Source organism: Diadema setosum, chromosome 4 (assembly GCF_964275005.1).
Source record: "Diadema setosum chromosome 4, eeDiaSeto1, whole genome shotgun sequence".
Taxonomy (NCBI): Eukaryota; Metazoa; Echinodermata; class Echinoidea; order Diadematoida; family Diadematidae; genus Diadema; species Diadema setosum.
The window spans coordinates 42,429,299-42,448,478 of record NC_092688.1 but is presented as its reverse complement, the minus strand read 5'-3'; the positions used below and the strand labels follow the sequence as shown (position 1 = coordinate 42,448,478).

Genomic DNA, 19,180 nt, shown 5'->3' with positions numbered 1-19,180 from the left:
TTTTTCTTTTTCTTAATTTTTGTCTCGCCTGAACACCGTTCCGGAAGAGACTATGCGACCACTATTCCTGTCCGGTGGTCCGGTTGTGTGTGACAAAATGTCAAAGTTTTTGTTTTCGTTCAATAACTTTTGTAATATTCAACAGATTTTAATGAAATTTGATACGAAGGTAATTGGTATCGAAATAAAGCTTATATTTGATGTCAGAGTATGCTCGTCAAAGGTCAAAGGTCATGGCTCATTACACTTGTAAATATGCGAAAATGGCTAACACTGGTTTCTAGTTGATAACTTTAGTAATATGTGACAGATTTTAATCAAATTTGATTCATAGGTTCATGGTACCATAATACAACCTTGGTTTGATTTCGAAGTATCTAAGTTGAAGGTCAAAGGTCATGGCTCATTAAATATGCAAAAAGAGGTTTTCAGACATAAACTTTAATAGTATTTGACGGACTTTGATGTAAAGGTACACGCTATCAAAATACAAACTAGGTGTGATTTTGAACTACTTATGTCAAAGTTCAAAGATCATGGCTCATTAAATATGCGAAAAGAGGTATTCAAGCATTAAAGGCATCGCCTAGTATTGTATACTGTTTAAAAAATGTGAGCTATGTGACCCCATATGTTTATAGCAGATCTGATATTGTGTAAAAATTACAAACAATTGTTTTAGAGGGTAAAAATGTGATGACCAGACATACCATGCTTAATTTTCCACAGAGACTACTGTGTTGGATTAAAAGTCCCGGGGACGCAAAAATATACAAACACGTTTTGCGTTGTACTTACAGCTTTTCATTCCAAATAATGGTTGTTTTCAGGGGTTTTGAGTACTAATACATGTACATGTACTCATACACATGTTTCATCTTGGTTTGAGAATTTTTTAAATTCGGCTGCTAGCAAATCTAGTCCATTACTTTAACCATAGTAATAATGAAGTGAATTTAATGAAATTTGATATGAAAGTACTTGGTATCAAAATACAGCCTTGGTTCCATTTTGGAATGTGCTTGTCAAAGGTCAAGGCTCATTAAATATGCAAAAAGAGGTTTTCGGACATTAACTCTAGTAGTATTAGACAAAATTTAATGAAACTTGATATAAAGGAACATGTTATCAAAATACAACCTAGGTATGATTTTGAGCTATGTATGTCAAAGGTCAAAAGTCATGGCTCATTAAATATGCAAAAAGAGGTACATTAACTGTAGTACCAATTAAGTGAATTTAATGAAATTTGATATGAAAGTACTTGGTATCAAAATACAGCCTTGGTTCCATTTTGGAATGTGCTCGTCAAAGGTCAAAGGTCATGGCTCATTAAATGTGTAAAAAGAGGTTTTCGGACATTTACTTTTTAATACTAGTATTAGACAGAATTTAATGAAATTTGATATAAAGGAACATGTTATCAAAATACAACTTAGGTATGATTTTGAACTACATATGTGTGGCGCTCTGTCGGAATGAGTCATAAGTCGGAAAATTTTTTTTTTCTGTTTTTCTCATGAATCTATTCCTCAGATGATAAGCTTTGAAATGATGTATAACACGACGTGTTTCACCAACGAGAAATGGGTTAAAAATGTTGTATAAGCGACAGCCCGATCTCAGCAGTGATAATTATATAGTTCTAAGCAAAATTGATGAAGCTTAAAGAAAATGTAATAGTAGTTGAAGAGTAAAATGGAGTAAATGACGGTGTAACATTATAGCATCACTATCAACACTACGTGAATGTGTAAACTTGAGTTGTTGAGGAATTCGTCTGAATTTGTTTCTGTCCTGACTTATCTCTACTTCTCCGAAACAACGTTATGCGGTCAATGACATCGTGTCGTTATTTCAGAATGTTTACCTCACATTTTATCATTTATTTTCGTATTTCAAGGAACATGTGCAGGAAAACAAAACTGAAATAAAAAAGAAAAAACGCTTGACGTTATTTCAAGGAGCCGCATGGTCAATGAATGTGACAATCAACTTTCCTCGCTAAAAAATGTTACTGAAATGTCCGACATTTTTTTTTTTCCTTTTATGATAAATTACTGAACATATAATCTAACTATAGTGCAAATATTATTATAGTTAAAAGAAAGTAAAGGAGGAAAGAGAAGAGGAAGAAGAAAATGGGGCAATTGCCGGTACGGAGCGGCATCGTGATTCATCAATGTTTCTCTTGTTTCTCTGAGAAATCGAACTGAAAGTGTCGACACCTATCTTTCCTTCTATGTTATGATAGCGTATCTGTATCGTATGTTTTACTTTTTCTTTTGCTTTATGCTTTAATTTTATTATTTTCTTCTGTTTCTTTTTTAAGAGCTATCAATCAAGAATAGAAGAGTAAAAATTAGTGCAGCTTACACCAATGCTTCCACGGCGGCATCGTCCTATCATTAGAATCCTCCGCTGATGAGAATGAGAATTAGTGTCTGAAATCATCTTTCCGTCATTCTTGCTACTTACATACTCAAAGTTAGTGCCAACATCGCAAGTTATGCGGTTCTTTTTACCTCCAGAAATGTTCCCGGCAATGGCTATTAAAAAAAATAAACAACTAAGTCAAAAGAATACAATAGAAACAAACTCACAAACTACGACGAGCCTCAGAAGCATTTTGAAATTTAGTCAAAATTGGAAAGATTTATTGCAGGCACAAATTATTCACTTGGGCAAATCACAATCCTGATACAACACACTTCCTCGTTCCCCTACAGCCTCACACATCAATGAATGTGTTCCTTCATGTTCGCTTATTCAAATGTATCCAATTGACTATCGGTATGACAAACTAATGAGGGGCATAGGCCTATAGAGCAAGCATAAGCGAACTTGATTTTTTTTTTTTTTTGTTAAGCCAATACATCCATTGCTAAGTCTCAATGATTACAGGTGACGTAATTAACCCTCTTTAATAATAATAAAAGATAATAATAACAATGGCTACTTGTATAGCGCACAGGTCCACCTTTCAGTGCTCATGGCGCTTCAAAAATGAGAAGATAGACATATGCATGCATAATATACATGTTCAAACATATTAAACAACAAAGAAGAATATGACAAACAACAAACAAACATAATACCAAATGAAGAATAGAATTGTTCCAAACATTAATGACATCTTTACGTCCATTGGATTCAGAATTCCAAATTCATTTTATCCCTCCCGTACCCTGTAATGGAATGTTGACGTCTGCCATGCTACAGCTCTTAATTTAGGCGGAGGATGCATTGTCTTTGCTGTTACGCGAAACGTCTGATATGGCGAAACTATTGCCTGTGCTGAGCGATACGTCTGATGCGGCGAGACTACGAGATGTAGATGCGTGCGAATAAATACCGATGCAGCCGTCTCTCTTTCACTGTTCGTAGTCTCGCCGCATCAGACGTATCCCTTACCAAAAACAAAATCTCACTGCAACAAACGATTCGCGTTACAGCAAAGACAATAGCTGCATCGTCATCTAGATTATTACGCACACGTGCCAAACATAGTGTTACCAGGAAAGTGAATGCGTGTGACGGGTGAATGTACCGACCCGACGGAGTAGACTTGTACCGTTATGGAAACAAAACTCAGTTCTGTTGCTGTTGACCACATTGTCGACTGAATTAGCATTCGCACTAATTCGGCCTAAAGAGATCAGTTAGTGTAGACATGTCATAGCTTATGACATCAGGCCAACTTGAACATTTTCTTCCTTACGTAGGTCTATATGATAGGCCTAAGTTTTGGATAGCATAGGAATTAAGATTTCAACCTCTTGCCAGATGAAATTATACGACGTATCAAAGAGCACCATCCTTGGAGGAATTAATTGTTAATTAATTTGATGAAAATTGGTTTAGAAATGGCTGACTAATGATTGGGCGGAGAGGGGAGGGGGCGTGGGCGCATTTTTTGTTTTTGTTTTGTTTTGATTCGTTTAGCTTGTTTTGTTTCGATTCGTTTTTTGTTTGTTTTTTGCTTTTGATTTTCAGCCAATTAAGCTAAAAATTGGCAGGATAAAAGTGATGTTACCCCCCCCCCCCTCCACCCGTCAGCTTATTAAAGCAGGATTGAGGTGGCAACAGAAAATTGCAGAAATATAAACTGCTCCCCCTCCCCCTTTACGTAATTCCTGGATCCGCCCCGACAAGAAACAGCTATAAAGGGCAGTTAAGTTACGCTGTCTTCGTGTTATGTGACATTTACTGTGCCTATAGTTCCTCCTAAGCGGGTAACAGTGTCGTTCTTATGAAAAATAGGTTAGGCAGAACTCTGTGAGATTAATAGTTCCATTGTAGAATGATGTCAGAGCAAATACAACGTACATGCAGTCCCATGCATGTCACATATCAATACGCGTTAGCAATACCTTATTCTGGTTCACAGCTTTAAAATAGTCAGCTTATAACTCTCTGCCCAATTCTCATAATAATCGCTTGCACCCTGGCTGTGCGATTTTAAAGTTTGAAATGCACGCACACACAGACATCTCCATGGCCTAAATGCGAGGACATGCATTTCATTTGCTTCAGAAACAAATTAAGTTGTCTACTTAATATCATTAAATGTGAAGAGTTTGTTTGCAAAAACCGATAAGTCCATTTTTGAAAATTTTGAAGTACGGTCTCTGTCATATAGTGCAAAATAATACCTTTTAAATGATATATTGGTCACTACATATAAAGGTACATTTTTGAAGTTATAGTCAAAAGAAGCAAAAATTTTCTTATTATTCTCTTTATTTTTCTTGACCTTTAATCGCAAATATCTCCATTTGGCAAATATGGACTTATCGGTTTTTGCGAACAAACTCTTCATGTATTCTTTAAAAATGAATCAAAATACATGAGTGCATACAGAGAGAGACAGAAAGACAGAAAGGGAGACAGACAGACAGACAGACAGACAAACAGAGGAAATCGCGGGTGAAAAAAAAAGACTAGAAATGTCGCTACGGCGACTGATGCCTCCGCCATAATGCATGATTCTCCCAATAGGTGTATAGTACAATGTCTTGACAATGTGTGATGACAGTTTCACATAACTGGCAAAATATCGAAATAACAGGTTTGTCAGAAATATCTTGAATATTCACTTTCCACGAACTGGGTTTGCTATAATTGTCTATTAAAGAGTGCAGGTACACATATTTGGGGAATTGAAAATTTTTACTTGACTTCTGACCGACCTTATTATAAGTTTATGCACTGAGTATAATTTTCAAGGTATGAAGAAAGAGTGTAATTACAGTACAAAATATTTTTTTTTTTGTCATTTAAACCTGACCTTTGACCCTTAACCTTTGACCTTTGACCTTCTGGCTGGAAATTTCCAAGAGAATCTCCATCAAGTAATACATGTACATATATTAAACACTTTTAAAACTAATACTGCAATCATTGCATATACTAGTATACATGTATGAGGGAAATGCAGTAGTAACATTTTGAGGAGTTGACCTTGACCTTTGAACCCCTGACTACTGACCCATGACCCCTAAATTCCCTAGATAATCCCTGCCAGTCAGTACATGCATATGTACCATGTTCCATGAAGATAGTATACATTGAACCATTTGCGAGAAAAGTGATATTGCAACATTTTCACCTAACCTTTGACCTATTGACCTTTGACCTTATGACATGAAACTCTCTCTGGAGAATCCTTACGCAGTAGTACATGTCTACACTAAGTTTCAAGAAAATAACCGCGGGCATTGCATAGATATGGGGGAAATAGCAACATTTTTAGCATTTGACCTTGAACTTTTGACCTTTGACCTCTTGTCAATGTCACTAGAATCTACTCAACTAATTGTCCCATCATACATCATCCTTGGACCAAGTTTGGTGAAAGCTGCTTCATCCAGTTTTGAGTTATCACATAAACAGATAAATTTTAGGATTTTACCTTGATCTTTGACCTTTGACCTCTGTCCGATTTCACTGAAAAACTAATCAAGTAATTGTCCCATCATACATCATCCTCCAACAAAGTTTGGTGAAATTTGCTCCATACAGTCTTGAGTTATCGCGTAAACGGATACAATTTCATGATTTGACCTTGACCTTTGACCTTTAGCCGATTTCACCCAAAATCTTATCAAATCGTTGCCCCATCATACTTCATAATTGGACCAAGTTTGGTAAAATTCCAGTAAATATTACTCAAGTTATCGCGTAAACGAAAGCGGACGGACGTACGTACGGACGGACGGACAACCCGAAAACATAATGCCTCCGGCACCACTTCGTGGCGGAGGCATAAAAAGAGAAAGGCTGGCTAAAAGTGACCATTATTGTTTTCTGTCGCATATACTGCTCACTTTTCCTGCAATCTTTCATGCTATTAAACGTAGTTATGGAATTAAGATGCGAGATGATGTCAAATGGGAGACAGCATTCCCCTTATGCAAAGCTCATTCAACCAACATGCAAGCATAGGTGTAAATCCGTTTCAAAAAGTTAGCATAACTTCAATCAAGACCATGAGATGTTGGCTTTGGTCTCATGGTCTTGATTGAAGTTATGCTAAATTTTTGAAACTGATTTACACCTATGCTTGCATGTTGGTTGAATGAGCTTTGCATAAGGGGAATGCTGTCTCCCATATGACATAAATATTGTCATCGCGCATCTTAATTCCATAACTACGATTAATAGCATGAAAGATTGCAGGAAAAGTGAGCAGTATATGCGACAGAAAATTAACAATAGACTGTTGAAGCATCCGGCATCTTTTTATCAACATCTAAGTGAGTGTAGACTTCCAATCAAGAGTTAAAGACGTCAGTTGGGCCGACTTTCAATGCCCTTTACAGCCTTGCTTTCATGAGCTACCTTAACTTTCAAACCTCAATCCTTTAAAGAATTGAGACGCGGTTGGCTTCGGATAGAGCCGCCCTAGCCTTTGTTTCTATAGCAACCCGCATCAGTACGTGCTAACTGTTGTTTCGAGGCCGGTTACTGCTAGGGGTGTTAGCAATTGTTTTCTACTGGGTGAAAGCTTCTTGTGCTTTGTCTGTCTTGTCAAAGTCGAAAGCGTGTAAATCAAAATGTTTGAGTGCGTACAGAGAAAGACACACAGACAGAAAGGGGAGGGAAACAGACAGACAGACAGCCAGAAGAAAATTACGAGTGAAAAGAAGAGAATCACTGGCTCAATGCGACGATTATACAGTTGCGTTGTAGTTTTCCGTTATACTGCTCACCTTTCCTGCACTCTTTCACGCAGTTAATCGCAGTTATGGAATTTATAGATGTATGACAACATTTAGGCCTATGTCGAATTGGAGAGAACACTCCCTTTATGTAAATCTCTTTCTGCGTACATGCAAAACTTAAAGGCGTAAAACACTTTAAAAATTTAGCATAACTACATTGAAAACCATAATGAGATGTTGCCTTTGGATAGACTGTTGGAGCATCCGGCATCTTTTTATTAAACATCAAAGAGAGTGCAAAGTTTCAATCAAGAGTTGATGTCAAAGACGCACAGTTGGGCAGACGTTCAATATCCTTACATAAAGCGTCGCTTCCATTAAGCTACCTTTTAATAGCTTTCAAACATCAACCCCTTGAAGAATTAAGACGCAGTTGGCCTTTATACGGGTTAGATGATATAGCCACGTCCTGGAAGAAACACAGCGTTGTCCTCGGCGTAGTTGCAGATGAAGTTGACGGCGGCTTTCAACTCATCTGGAGGGAGCGAGCTTAGGTTGAAACGCCTTCCACCAGACTTGCTCACGACCGGGCAGACTCCAAACTCCTCCACCCATTTCTTCAGAGACGTCAGCTTGTTGGTGCTGATGCTGTCAAATAGAAACAATATGGATAGTTCTATAACCGGAATGATGTTTTTATCACGAAAACAAATCGCTATAAATGTGTACCTAACCTATGCTTCAAATAAGCAAAACATAATAATATCGCCTAAGCAAGATCCATATCGGGAAAGATGCGCATAATTTTGTTCTTTATAACCTGACAAGTTTAACAGGGAAAGCACATTGTTGAGATTCTGAAAGTCCAAAGTTGGCATGAAGAAATTATCTGAAGGAACATGTAATGTGAGATAAATGTATACTCTTTTACAATGAAGCACGGTTATCCTCTGTCATCCTCACATAGCAAGTCTGTTTAACGATATGTTGGCAAATTGGCTTCATTTCATAACGTGTTGATGTGGTGGTAACCGTGCGTAGTATCAAATTTACATTGCATTATCAATAATGTTGAAAACTAATGAATATACGGACTTAACGATCCATTTTACATGAATTATATGTATTACAAATAACTCTTAAGGAATCGGAAGGAAATACTTACATGTGACACATCTTGAAGAACGCTCGGCAAACTTGATGGCCCCGAAACGAGTAGGTACATCTGCCTCTCTCCCTCTCCTTTTGACTTTTACGCTTCGAACAAGACGTAATTTCATCGGAGTTGTTGAACGCGTGAGGTTGGGCCATAACGACTAAGTCTTTTTCGTTGCGACCAAGCTCCAACATGGTGAACCGGTAATGGAGAAGCTGTTCGGTTGGGAAGTTTTCCTTACACCGACACGCACACTCGAATCTCAGAATAGCGTCCTTGTCCTTGCAAGTCTTCGCTGGTTCCGGTTCTACACGACCACATGCTAAAGAGGCATCACGCAATTCGTCAGCATCCTCCTCGCTCTCGATCTCATAACTTTCGTCCAAGATGCTCATTTCGTCAGAGTCAGAGTCAGAGTCATCGTTTCTGACGCAGAAATAGTCTTCGACGACTTCGCGCCACGTTGCGTCACTTACGCCATTTTCGCGTAAATTCGATTCCCGCAACTCCGCAAGAGCAGCGACCACTTCGCTCTCGCGAGAGCGAGATCCAGGGCCTCGAAGGCCTGGCATCGTCTACCAGCTATTGATAGCGATTGACAAGTCAATCAATATACAATAACACGCAAGGATGATAGAAGTGAAGAACGAAGAAGATCAAAATAACGACACGGAAAATGGAAATGAAGATTCAATGAGATGTGAGATAATTATCAGCGAGTAAGAATTTGTTGATACGCTTCTGAAAGCAATCGAAAGCAGATGATGCGCGACACTGATCGAGAATGATTATGAAAGTGATTCTCTCCGCTGAGCTATCAAGGTGCAACGCATCATGAAGCACTATGCAATTTGCTACTCATCCTGAGTTGAAAAGAAAGAACTTCACTAATCACCACCCAGATAATCAGATTAATGTAACTTCAAAGCTTTCCGGTGCCGCTCGCGTGACCTTTTGTCTTCGCGTGCCCGACTGGGGCATTGAAGCGAGGTCAAGCGCTCCCGCTCATTAGCATACGCCTTAGCAACGAGCTAGCAGGAGCGTGCATGAGAACAATAGATCCGAACTGAGTGGGGAAAGCGAGAGTTGTGATTTTTTTTTGACCGAAAAAAATGGTCGCGGAAAAACCGTAATTTTTAGCGTTTCCCATCATCAATTCCTGCCGATTCTTCTGTTACTGGTAGAGAAAACATCAGAGATTCAGAAACCACAATAAAAAAAAATTGACCCACGGAATGGTTTTTCACCATTATCAGCCCATAACAGGGAAAGTCGATTTGCGACTTATGACTCATTTCGTCAGAGCGCCACACATGTCAAAGGTCAAAGGTCATGGCTCATTAAATATGCAAAATGAGGTATTCATACATTATGTAGTAATAATTAAGTAAATTTAATGAAATTTGATATGAAAGTAGATTGTCAACATCAGCTAGGTCTCCATCCAATTGTCATGGTATCCCTGCGGATCACATTAATACGTCTCAGTGACGAATTACAAGTCTAATTGATGTTATTTTTTCTTTGAAAAAAAAATCATTTTCCATCACATTCTCATTTTTAGGATACCCACCATCTTGTGTACACTTGTATCTGAGACTGGGGAGGTACAGAAGCTCCAATTCTTGCTGGAGCTAAATGAGGAGGACTTTGAAGGGATCATATAGTTTTGGTTGAGACCTAATTTCAGGTTTCTAACATTTTTTGGTGAGATAATTAGAAACCTCTTATGAAATATAAAAGAGCATGTAATTCCATAAGGAATTCAAAGTTTATTTGATGAAAATTGGTTTTGAAATGGCTGAGATATCCAAAACAGAGCGATTCTATTAAGTGTGGGACCGACACTTTATTCCGATCGCTTTGTTTTACTTTGTTTTTGGATGTTCTAGTCGTTCCAAACCCGATTTTCATCAAATAAACTTTGAATTCCTCTTAAAATGGTATGCTCTGTACTATTTCACAAGTGTGTTCTTGGTATCTCGGAAAAGGGTAAAAGTCCAATTCTCATCTCCACCAATACTGTACCATCCCTTTAACTCCAGAGTGTGGGAATTGTTCCCCATATTGAAGGGTGATCCTTTTACCCTTTGTAAGCGTAATAGACGAGGAAAACTTGTTGGGACTTAACTCAAAGACCCCAAAAGACATCAAGGAGCATAACTACAGGAGCATAATATTTGTTCAACGATCGACCCTGGCTGCAACAACTGTGACCCCGGTTGTAACATCTGTGACCCCAGCTGTGACAACTGTGACCCCGGCTGTGACTGTGTCCCAGACTGGAACAACCACAACCACTCCGTTGATATCTGTCTCTTTGGCCACAGCCCTGTCTACATCTTCCCGTCCATCCTCATCTACATCGGTGCCTTCCACTTCTGTTAGCTCTATATTAAATATCTTAATATCATATTTTGGTTTTTGTCGAGCACACGGAGTGGAGGGAGACTAAGGGATCACTTTGGTGTCTATCCATCTATCCATCAACAGTCACTTCAAGCTGCAGCAAAAGGCTCTCTTTTTGTCACTGACAACTGTGCGACTTGCAGGTGATGGGAGGTGTGACCCACCTGGCCATAGTGCCCAATTTTGCACTTACAGTCTGATGGACCATGATACAGAAAAGATTGTCAGCTAAAAAGTTGTACCAGTAATGGACACAAGCTAACCTGTTCGTTTGGAGCTTAAAGGGGATGGCTAGTAACTGATCAGTGGGAATCAGAGAGAATGTTGGTTGATGATTGTTCCAATTCTTGTGAGATTCATTTTAGAGTACATTATATATCTCTTGTTGTGTGAAAATTATTTGCTTCAGAACGGTCTCATATTCAAGTAATGTGCAGTTTAATGCCCTGTCACTGTACAGGCATGCTAACCTGGAAACGTTAAACTGCACATTACTTGAATATGAGACCATTCTGAAGCAAATAATTTTCACAGAACAATAGATATATGATGTACTCTTAAATGAATCCCACAAGGATGGGAACAATCATCCCCCAGTATTCCCACTGATTCCCACTGATCAGTTACTAGCCATCCCCTTTAAAGGATTCAAATGCTGTATGGAAGAACTCAACCAGAATAACATCACTCCAACCAACATCACTATGACCACCATGTACGTATCTGGAAGGAACTAAAGGACAACTACCCTCAGGTCAAACATCAATTTGACATCTGGCATCAGCGTAAGTCTATTAACAAGAAGCTGTACAAGATGGCCAAAGGTTAAAACAACAAGGAACTGAGCGCCTGGATACCCTCCATCATGAACCTCCTCTGGTTCTGCGTCAAGAACTGCGACAAAAATGCAGACAAGCTTGTTGTATTGTGGGAGGGCATTCTCTATCACATCACCAATGGGCACATCTTTCAGAAGACACAGTGTCAGGCTGTGGTCATGATCCAATGGACGTGGACGTAGCTGGGAAAGAAAAGGTGGCTGAAAAAAGGGCAACTCTGCGTTGAAGGCTTTGGAGAGTGTCATCCGAGACAAGAGGCTCCTGAAGGACTTTCAACATCTGAGTGAGTTCTAACACTATACTGAAGAGCTGGAAAACTACCACTCGCTCGGGCTCAAGTACATGTATTGTACAAAGCGGACGGGATTCAAGGAGCCCATGATGAACGCAAGAATGCAATGGACCAACATGGACCACGACATAAATGTCAGAAGTAAACGAAAAACAGTCCAGTGACCTCAAGGACCCAGCCAACTTGGAGACGTGCAGTACAGAGTTGTGTGTCCATAAGCAATGGAAAAATGGGTGCCACGGAAGGTATATGAGGACAAGAGCTATGAGTTTGTGTGGGACATCATGGAGGAAACTTTCAAGGCAAAACCAACTGGGAAACACACCAAAGTGCCTGGCCGAACAGCACGCGGGATTGCAAAGAAGTCTCCTCCGCTAAAGTCTGAGTTGATTGCTCATCATCTGTCCTCAATACATCGATAGACTTGATACTGAACTGAGCTTGAGCAGCATAACATTTGATAGATACACTAACTTTACATAGTACGAGATGTTTTTATCTGCTTTTATCTGGTCCAAAACATATTCAGCTTTGCTTCGTATGTTTCAGACCGTTCCAAAGGTACTATTGGGTAGATAATTCTTATCAACGCCCTCTGTAATGTGCATTATTTGTATATTGTAGAATATTGATGTAAATAGTGAATGGACACAAGTGCGATGGTACAAGATTTCACCACAGGTGAAAGACTGAGGCCCTCTATTCAACGAGGCGAAGTTGATTTGAATGATTAATTAGTTAAAAATAGAAAAAAATATATATATTTCTATTGTATAACCATACAATTTTGTAGTTGTCATCCAGCTCTATGTTCAGGCAAAATTTTGCAGCAATCGCGCCATTGGCGACCGAGATCTGAAGGGGGGTGTAAAACAGACAACCCCCCTCCCCCGAAGTAAAAACTTGGTCTTAAATAGCCCAGTTAGACTGATGAGAGAATGCAACCATGCATAAAAAGAAAATATTGCATGCGAAAAATGTTTGTTTGACACATAGATAATGACAGATACAGATTCATCACAATTTGATCAAAATCAGACTAATATAGAAAAAAAAAGCTTTATTTATTTAGTTGGTTATCTTACACTGACTCCCTATCGAGATCTTAAAATAGCTAATCTGGTTTTATTACATAAACATTCACAGTCATTTTAGAATTTTGAAATGTGTATGGACTGAAAATTTCTAATTTTTTCCAGCAAAATTGCACAAAGTTTCCTTAATAACAGCATGATTTCCCATCAATTAAATCATTCCTTTCAATAGTTACTTTATTAAGAAATCAGACACATTACATTAGGAATTGCTTATTAAAGGGATACGATTACACCAAATTTCAAAACAAACAAACAAACAAATTCTTGCATTGATTCACTTATGACATGATATTAGACCCGTACATTTTGTTGTCTTTTCCAAGGAAGCCAATGAATTATGACTTGCAGCATCATATACATTCCCTGAAGATTGCACTTGATTATACATATTAAAGAATTCATCATCTTTAAAAACAATGTGTATAAATATATGATAGACACTAATTTGTAAAAAAAAAAAAAAAAAAAAAAAAAATAATAATAATAATGCACATTTTGGTATAGCAAATTTGATATTCTCTGATAATAGCACTTGGAATGACATTTAAGTACTCTACGGTTAATATTCATAAACTTGATAATTTCCTATTTACAAAGATATTTTAACATCTCACACTCACACCCATATACAATGCATTCATTTTCACTCTTCTTCTGTGATTTTGTGGCAAATCAGCGACTCCATTCTTTCAGGATCCATTCTGGCTCAGTGGATAAGATTAAATGGCCACTCAGTAATAACTCCTTGGTCCCGGTCCATGTCGAGCAGCAGCAGTTGCATATACCTGACGGGAAAACATTAGTCTTCACTGCCCCTGTCCTTCAGAGAGGACTTTATAATACAGTGTGCAATGCTGTTTACTTGTCACAAGGTAATGTGCAAAAGGGTATGAAAGCATTTAACCCTTTGAAGACTAGTCCCAAGGATAATCAGGCAGGTGTCTATAAGAAATGTGTGGTGTAGCAAAATCAGCTAATCCTCAATGGGTTAAGTGCATCCTTTATAGTGGTCATGTAAAATACATTTGAATGCATCCTATCATCATCATACCATTATCCAGAGAAGAACATGATTTCTATGCCATCATCAAATCATTCCACAAACAGCTCTTGGATCATCAGAATAACAAGGGTAACTGACAAACCCTTGTGCACAAGGCTGTCAGACCATCCAAATATGCAGCAGAGTGATCGACAAACCATTCTGCTCTCACTTCGTTTCAGGCTCGGGGCACTTCGTACCGCCTCTTGTCTTTACTCAGCAGCTGGCCAAATACGATGTTGTACGGGTGGACGAACTTTGTCGGCTGCTGGAAGCGATCCACCAGCTCTCTCTCCTCCATTGCCCACTTGAAGAGACCGCCCTCAAGGTTGTAGATGTGCATGTTTGACAGGAAGCCGTGCGAAGAAGGCTTTGGAGCTGAGATGTAATGGAACACAAGAAAAAATGCATAAGAGTTGATACGTTTTTGTGTGTGACAGATGTGTACCAGTGCCTCTCACTGCTGTATTCATGTACTAGGATGGTGGTCTTGAAGTTGTTTGCCTCATCATAATATGTCTCAGCAAAGAGTATCTGAAGTCCAATTCCATACTCTACTTAAGTTGACTTGAATAAATAAAGTTAAAAATCAGATGAAAACAATTTGTACATGTTTCATTGAAATCTTGTCAAGTCTGATTTCGAGATGAGAATGTTGCAGAATGTACACAAATATTTGCAGTGTTCCCCCCTTTTTTTTTACATGAAATCAATAGAGAGTACAATTTCACAAATGAACCTCCATTGCTCAAGAATAACCATGGGCAGTACAATAGTTGCTGTCAACTTGGCTGGAGCGATACCATTTGTGATTGAATCAACCTATGCATGAGTGAAAGTCTGTCTCACATCTACAGGTCATATTGTGAATCTTCTCTGGCCTCATGGCATGACAATATCATGAATTTGAGCTGTTTTCGGGTTGACTTTATGACATGCATATATGCAAAACATTATGTAATTTCAGAACGGTGTACCCGGACGTCGCAAATTTGGGCTCAAAATATGCGGGAGACTTCAATGAAAAAAATCATGAAACGACGCGGCAAAATCTTTACGCGTTGCGGAATCGTAGCGCAAAATGTCGAATAGTCAGAATAGGGTTAATACTATAATAACTCTAACAGCAACATTGACTTTCCAAGAGAGATAGGTATCAGCTGCCATTTTTCAAAAGCACAATTTCTTCAAGAAAATAAGAGAGTTGTGAGTCTATGAGAGCATCACCTCTTAAAGCTGTTATTTTTGTGTTCAGATAGTTTCGTAAATGGGTCTTAGACATTTTTGCCACATGTTGCTTTCGCGATTTTGACACTGATGCTATCATAAATGCACTAATGCCTGTCAGTCTGAAATAGTTTTGCCTATTGTTATATTGGTGGTCCAACAGTGACTCACAAAATATGTGAAAATTAAACCCTCAAGAAAATAACAGCTCATACAGTAGTCTGAGTAGTTTGCATGTATGCACTGAAAACATGTGAAACCTTACAATTTCCAGAGTTTCTAATTTCACATCTGATTTTGATGAACCCTCTATCATTCTGTTTATCTGATGTTACTGTACTAATTACATCCAAATGAACAGGATGTGGAATTGCATTATATTGATCTATGAGTAACTTTTGCAACTGTCTCTTTGGCAGGGTTCAAGGGTAAGAAAGTGTGTGTGTGTGTGGGGGGGGGGGGGGGAGATGGGGTTGAAAAACAGCAGCTAAATATGATTTTTCTGTGCTGTTTCAAAGAGGGATCATAAGTGACCTGAGACAGTGAAAGCTACTACATAGCTTGCATCTAGTTTCTATTTTATAAATTGAGTTTCATTTTTGCAAAAGAGTGCATTATACTATTAAATGTGGTATGAGTCTTTAAGCCTCAATGGTCCAACTTCACAAAGGTAATTCATGTAAAATCCAGGGTTTAAAATTTAGTCCAGCTGCGAAAACAGAGGCGAAATAGGGATGCATACTTTCATGTGTGTGTGTCAGCATGTGTTCATTATTGGATGTCTGTTGCCATGCACAATCTGTCCAGCACCTTCACACAGACAGAATTTGCACAATCCACAGACTACATTCAAACTACCTTTGTGAATTGGGGACAATGCATTTTCAAAATGACAAAATGTATTTGATGAAAAACTTCACAGCAAAAGTTAAATACTGCATGACCAAACCTGTTTTTTTCTCATCCACTTCCAAACAACGCTGGACCTTTTCTGCTAAAGCCGATGACCTGTAGCCCAGTGAGCAGTACATCACAACATGGATTGGTTCAGACCTCCTATCTCCTGATGGAAGAAGGATTATGGAAATATCACTGCTGTGCTTAAGAAGAAAGACAGTATTTTTGTAGAAAGTAAAGTAGATGTGAATGTTTGTACATGTAATGGTAGAGTAGTTAAACGTCCTTTACGTCTTGTTTTGTAAACATATTTATTCATATATCTGTTATTTTCACATGTACATGTACATTATCACTTATATTTTTGTATTCATATGGGGGTCGATAGAGTCAATAAAATCTTACAAATCTAACAAATCTGTTAATGGTCAGACACTTTCTATTTTAGTGAGACATGCTTCTTAACCCACAATCTACCTATGATGCACTGAGTGATTTGATGATTGCCATTTCAGTTCTTATAGAAAATGAAGACTGAAATCAAAACCCTTTCTCATTTTGATAAAATGAAAATTACAATGTCAAGTCATCATTTACTATTTCGGTTGAAAATTGATAAACTTATATCCTTCTATATCATTCTGTGGGGTTTTACCAATCAGCAAATGCATAGGCGTACATGGTCAGGAACGCTAGACAGTTTGAAGGCATCGCCATATCAATCAGTACACGTATATCAACTGCACACATGCAAACACAGATGCATCAAAACGTACTATTCAAGTGCAATAACTTACAATGCATGCAAGCTGTTGGACTACTGACACTAACATAAAGCTCAACTGCGTAATACTGTGTGGGTCCAAAAAATATTCACTGGAAATCTCTAGTAGGCATTCATTCCCCCTCTTTCATTAAGAAGTTTCCTGTTTTATCATTCTGAAGAATGGTCTGAATTACCAACATCTACAATATACCGGCTTAATGCAAGGAATTTAATTTTCAAATTTGAAAAAGGGACACACAAACATTACAGAAGGGGGGGGGGGGATCTACAAAACTTGGGATAAAGAGTAACTGGCACATATGAAATGTACAAACATTAATTTCTGCATCATTCATGTGAAAGTCAAACAGGCCTGCTCACCTGTGAGGTGTTCATGGACAGTTCTCCTGACGATGTCCATATTCTCAGTCCCTGGGTCTACCCTAATGACCGAAGGAATGTGGCTTATGCTGTACTCTTCTTCAGGCCGGACATCCTGGGAGGAGAAAAGGTTGAATTTAAAAGAAATTCCAGCTATTGACTATGAAGAGTACAAGGATGAGAGATGGATCTGAACTAGGGCAGGATGCTCCATGCCTACTTGCCCAGGGCAGCTGAAATCACTGTAAGAAAATTAAAACAACGGACCTTGGGCTGTTCGTCCATACAGAGCCCTTGGTCATATGCTCATACAAGCACATGGAAGAAGTATTCTTATGAAATGTCCTCCCTTGATAAGGTAATCCTGGCATCTACATTGTAACCTGACACTAAGTTTTGTTTATTTTCATTTTTCTTTCTTTTATTTTTCTTTGCTGGCATATCATATGGATAGATAAACGGACAAAAGGTGACTTTAACCCATTGAGGACAAGTCCCGATTATACTCGGGCAAGTGTCTATGGGATATGCAAGTTGTAACAAAATCAGTCCGTTCTAAACGGGTTAAAATAGTTCATTCTGGGAGTGCCATTTCTAGAAATCCTCTTCCTAGCTTCTAATTTATGAAAGACTGCAGCTGAGCATACAAACATTTTTTTTTTCTTTTGAGTCAGAGTGGGGCATACAAGGGGCAGAAAAATTGCACAAAAATAGAATAGTTATCTGTTTATAATTTTTGCTGCCCATTTCAATAAACAAGTCCTGAATTTGTTATGTGATGACCTATTCCATCAGCAGAAGTCATTATGGGCACAGGACCATGAATGGATGTCTGGGGGCATTTGCGGTACTGCTAGAATCACTGTGATTTTTTTTTTTACATTGCAGCAACTGCTAATATCATCACCGCATTGCAATTTGCATTTGTTTTGTTTTGTTTTCTGTTTTTTGTTTATTCTCACAAAATGTTAAATCACTAGAAGTTACACTTGATTCAGTCTTGGCCCAATTTCAACATATATCAGATAGTTTCAAATAATCATAATCATAATAAATATGATTTATTATATATTAGTTTGCCTAAGTACTTACTATTACAACAAGTCTCCTCTCCCTAGCATCTTCCTGCCGCTCGATGAGATCGGCAAGGTCCTCTGTGGAGATGCCGTTGACCCTTGGGAATCTCTTTTTTACCCCACTCATGACCATCTGGAAGCCTAAAGAGGGGCTAGATGATGATTGACCACCTGTTGGAATTTTGGTAAGTAAATATGCAAATATATTTGAAAATACTGCTAATTAAAGAGGAATATGACATAAAAAATGTAAAACATTGTAAACATGTGTCTGTTTTGGTGTTATTGTTTGCTTGTTGGTAGAAAGTGGCCACAACATACACATGTACCATGCCTATGGTATCATGCAGAGACTCCAACTCTCCCGCCGAAAACCCATTTCTGCAAAATCTCCCGTTCTCCCGCCCTGGCTCTGTGTCTCCCGTTGGAAAGGATTTCTTATTTATTGCTATTGTATGTTGAAAAAATAAGCCTTAGATAGCACCAGAGAGCATCTAGAACCCTAGGAACTTGACGCTTCGCACACATCAACTTGGAGTCTCCCGTTTGCTAGGGGTTTCAGGCGGGAGAATCTCCAGATCAGAAGGTGCTTTTGGTTGGAGTCTCTGTGGTATGATCAGCGAGAAGCTAACGGAGAAGGTTGTGACACACATAGCTGATGTTCATAGTTTGATAGGATGTGGTAGGGTGGGGACTGCATGAAGACCTGTTGGTGGTCACGATAATTAAGTTTTAACTTTTCTAGCCCCTGGCAGCCCTGTTTCTTGTGTCACAATCTACTTTTTTTTTCACTTCAGCTTGTTTTTGTTTTTGATTTCATTTCTTTGTCGTG

General features: G+C 38.5%; 1 protein-coding gene across 1 annotated transcript; it reads right to left on the bottom strand.

Moving 5' to 3' along the window:
* Positions 1-13,903: 13,903 nt before the first annotated feature.
* Positions 13,904-18,503, bottom strand: LOC140227283 (uncharacterized). Its single transcript, XM_072307706.1, has 4 exons — positions 18,365-18,503; positions 17,273-17,387; positions 16,178-16,291; positions 13,904-14,379 (listed from the first exon to the last, which is right to left on the bottom strand). Exons 1-4 carry the CDS (start codon positions 18,479-18,481, stop codon positions 14,180-14,182), a joined length of 546 nt encoding a protein of 181 aa, XP_072163807.1. The 5' UTR covers positions 18,482-18,503; the 3' UTR covers positions 13,904-14,179.
* Positions 18,504-19,180: the final 677 nt, after the last annotated feature.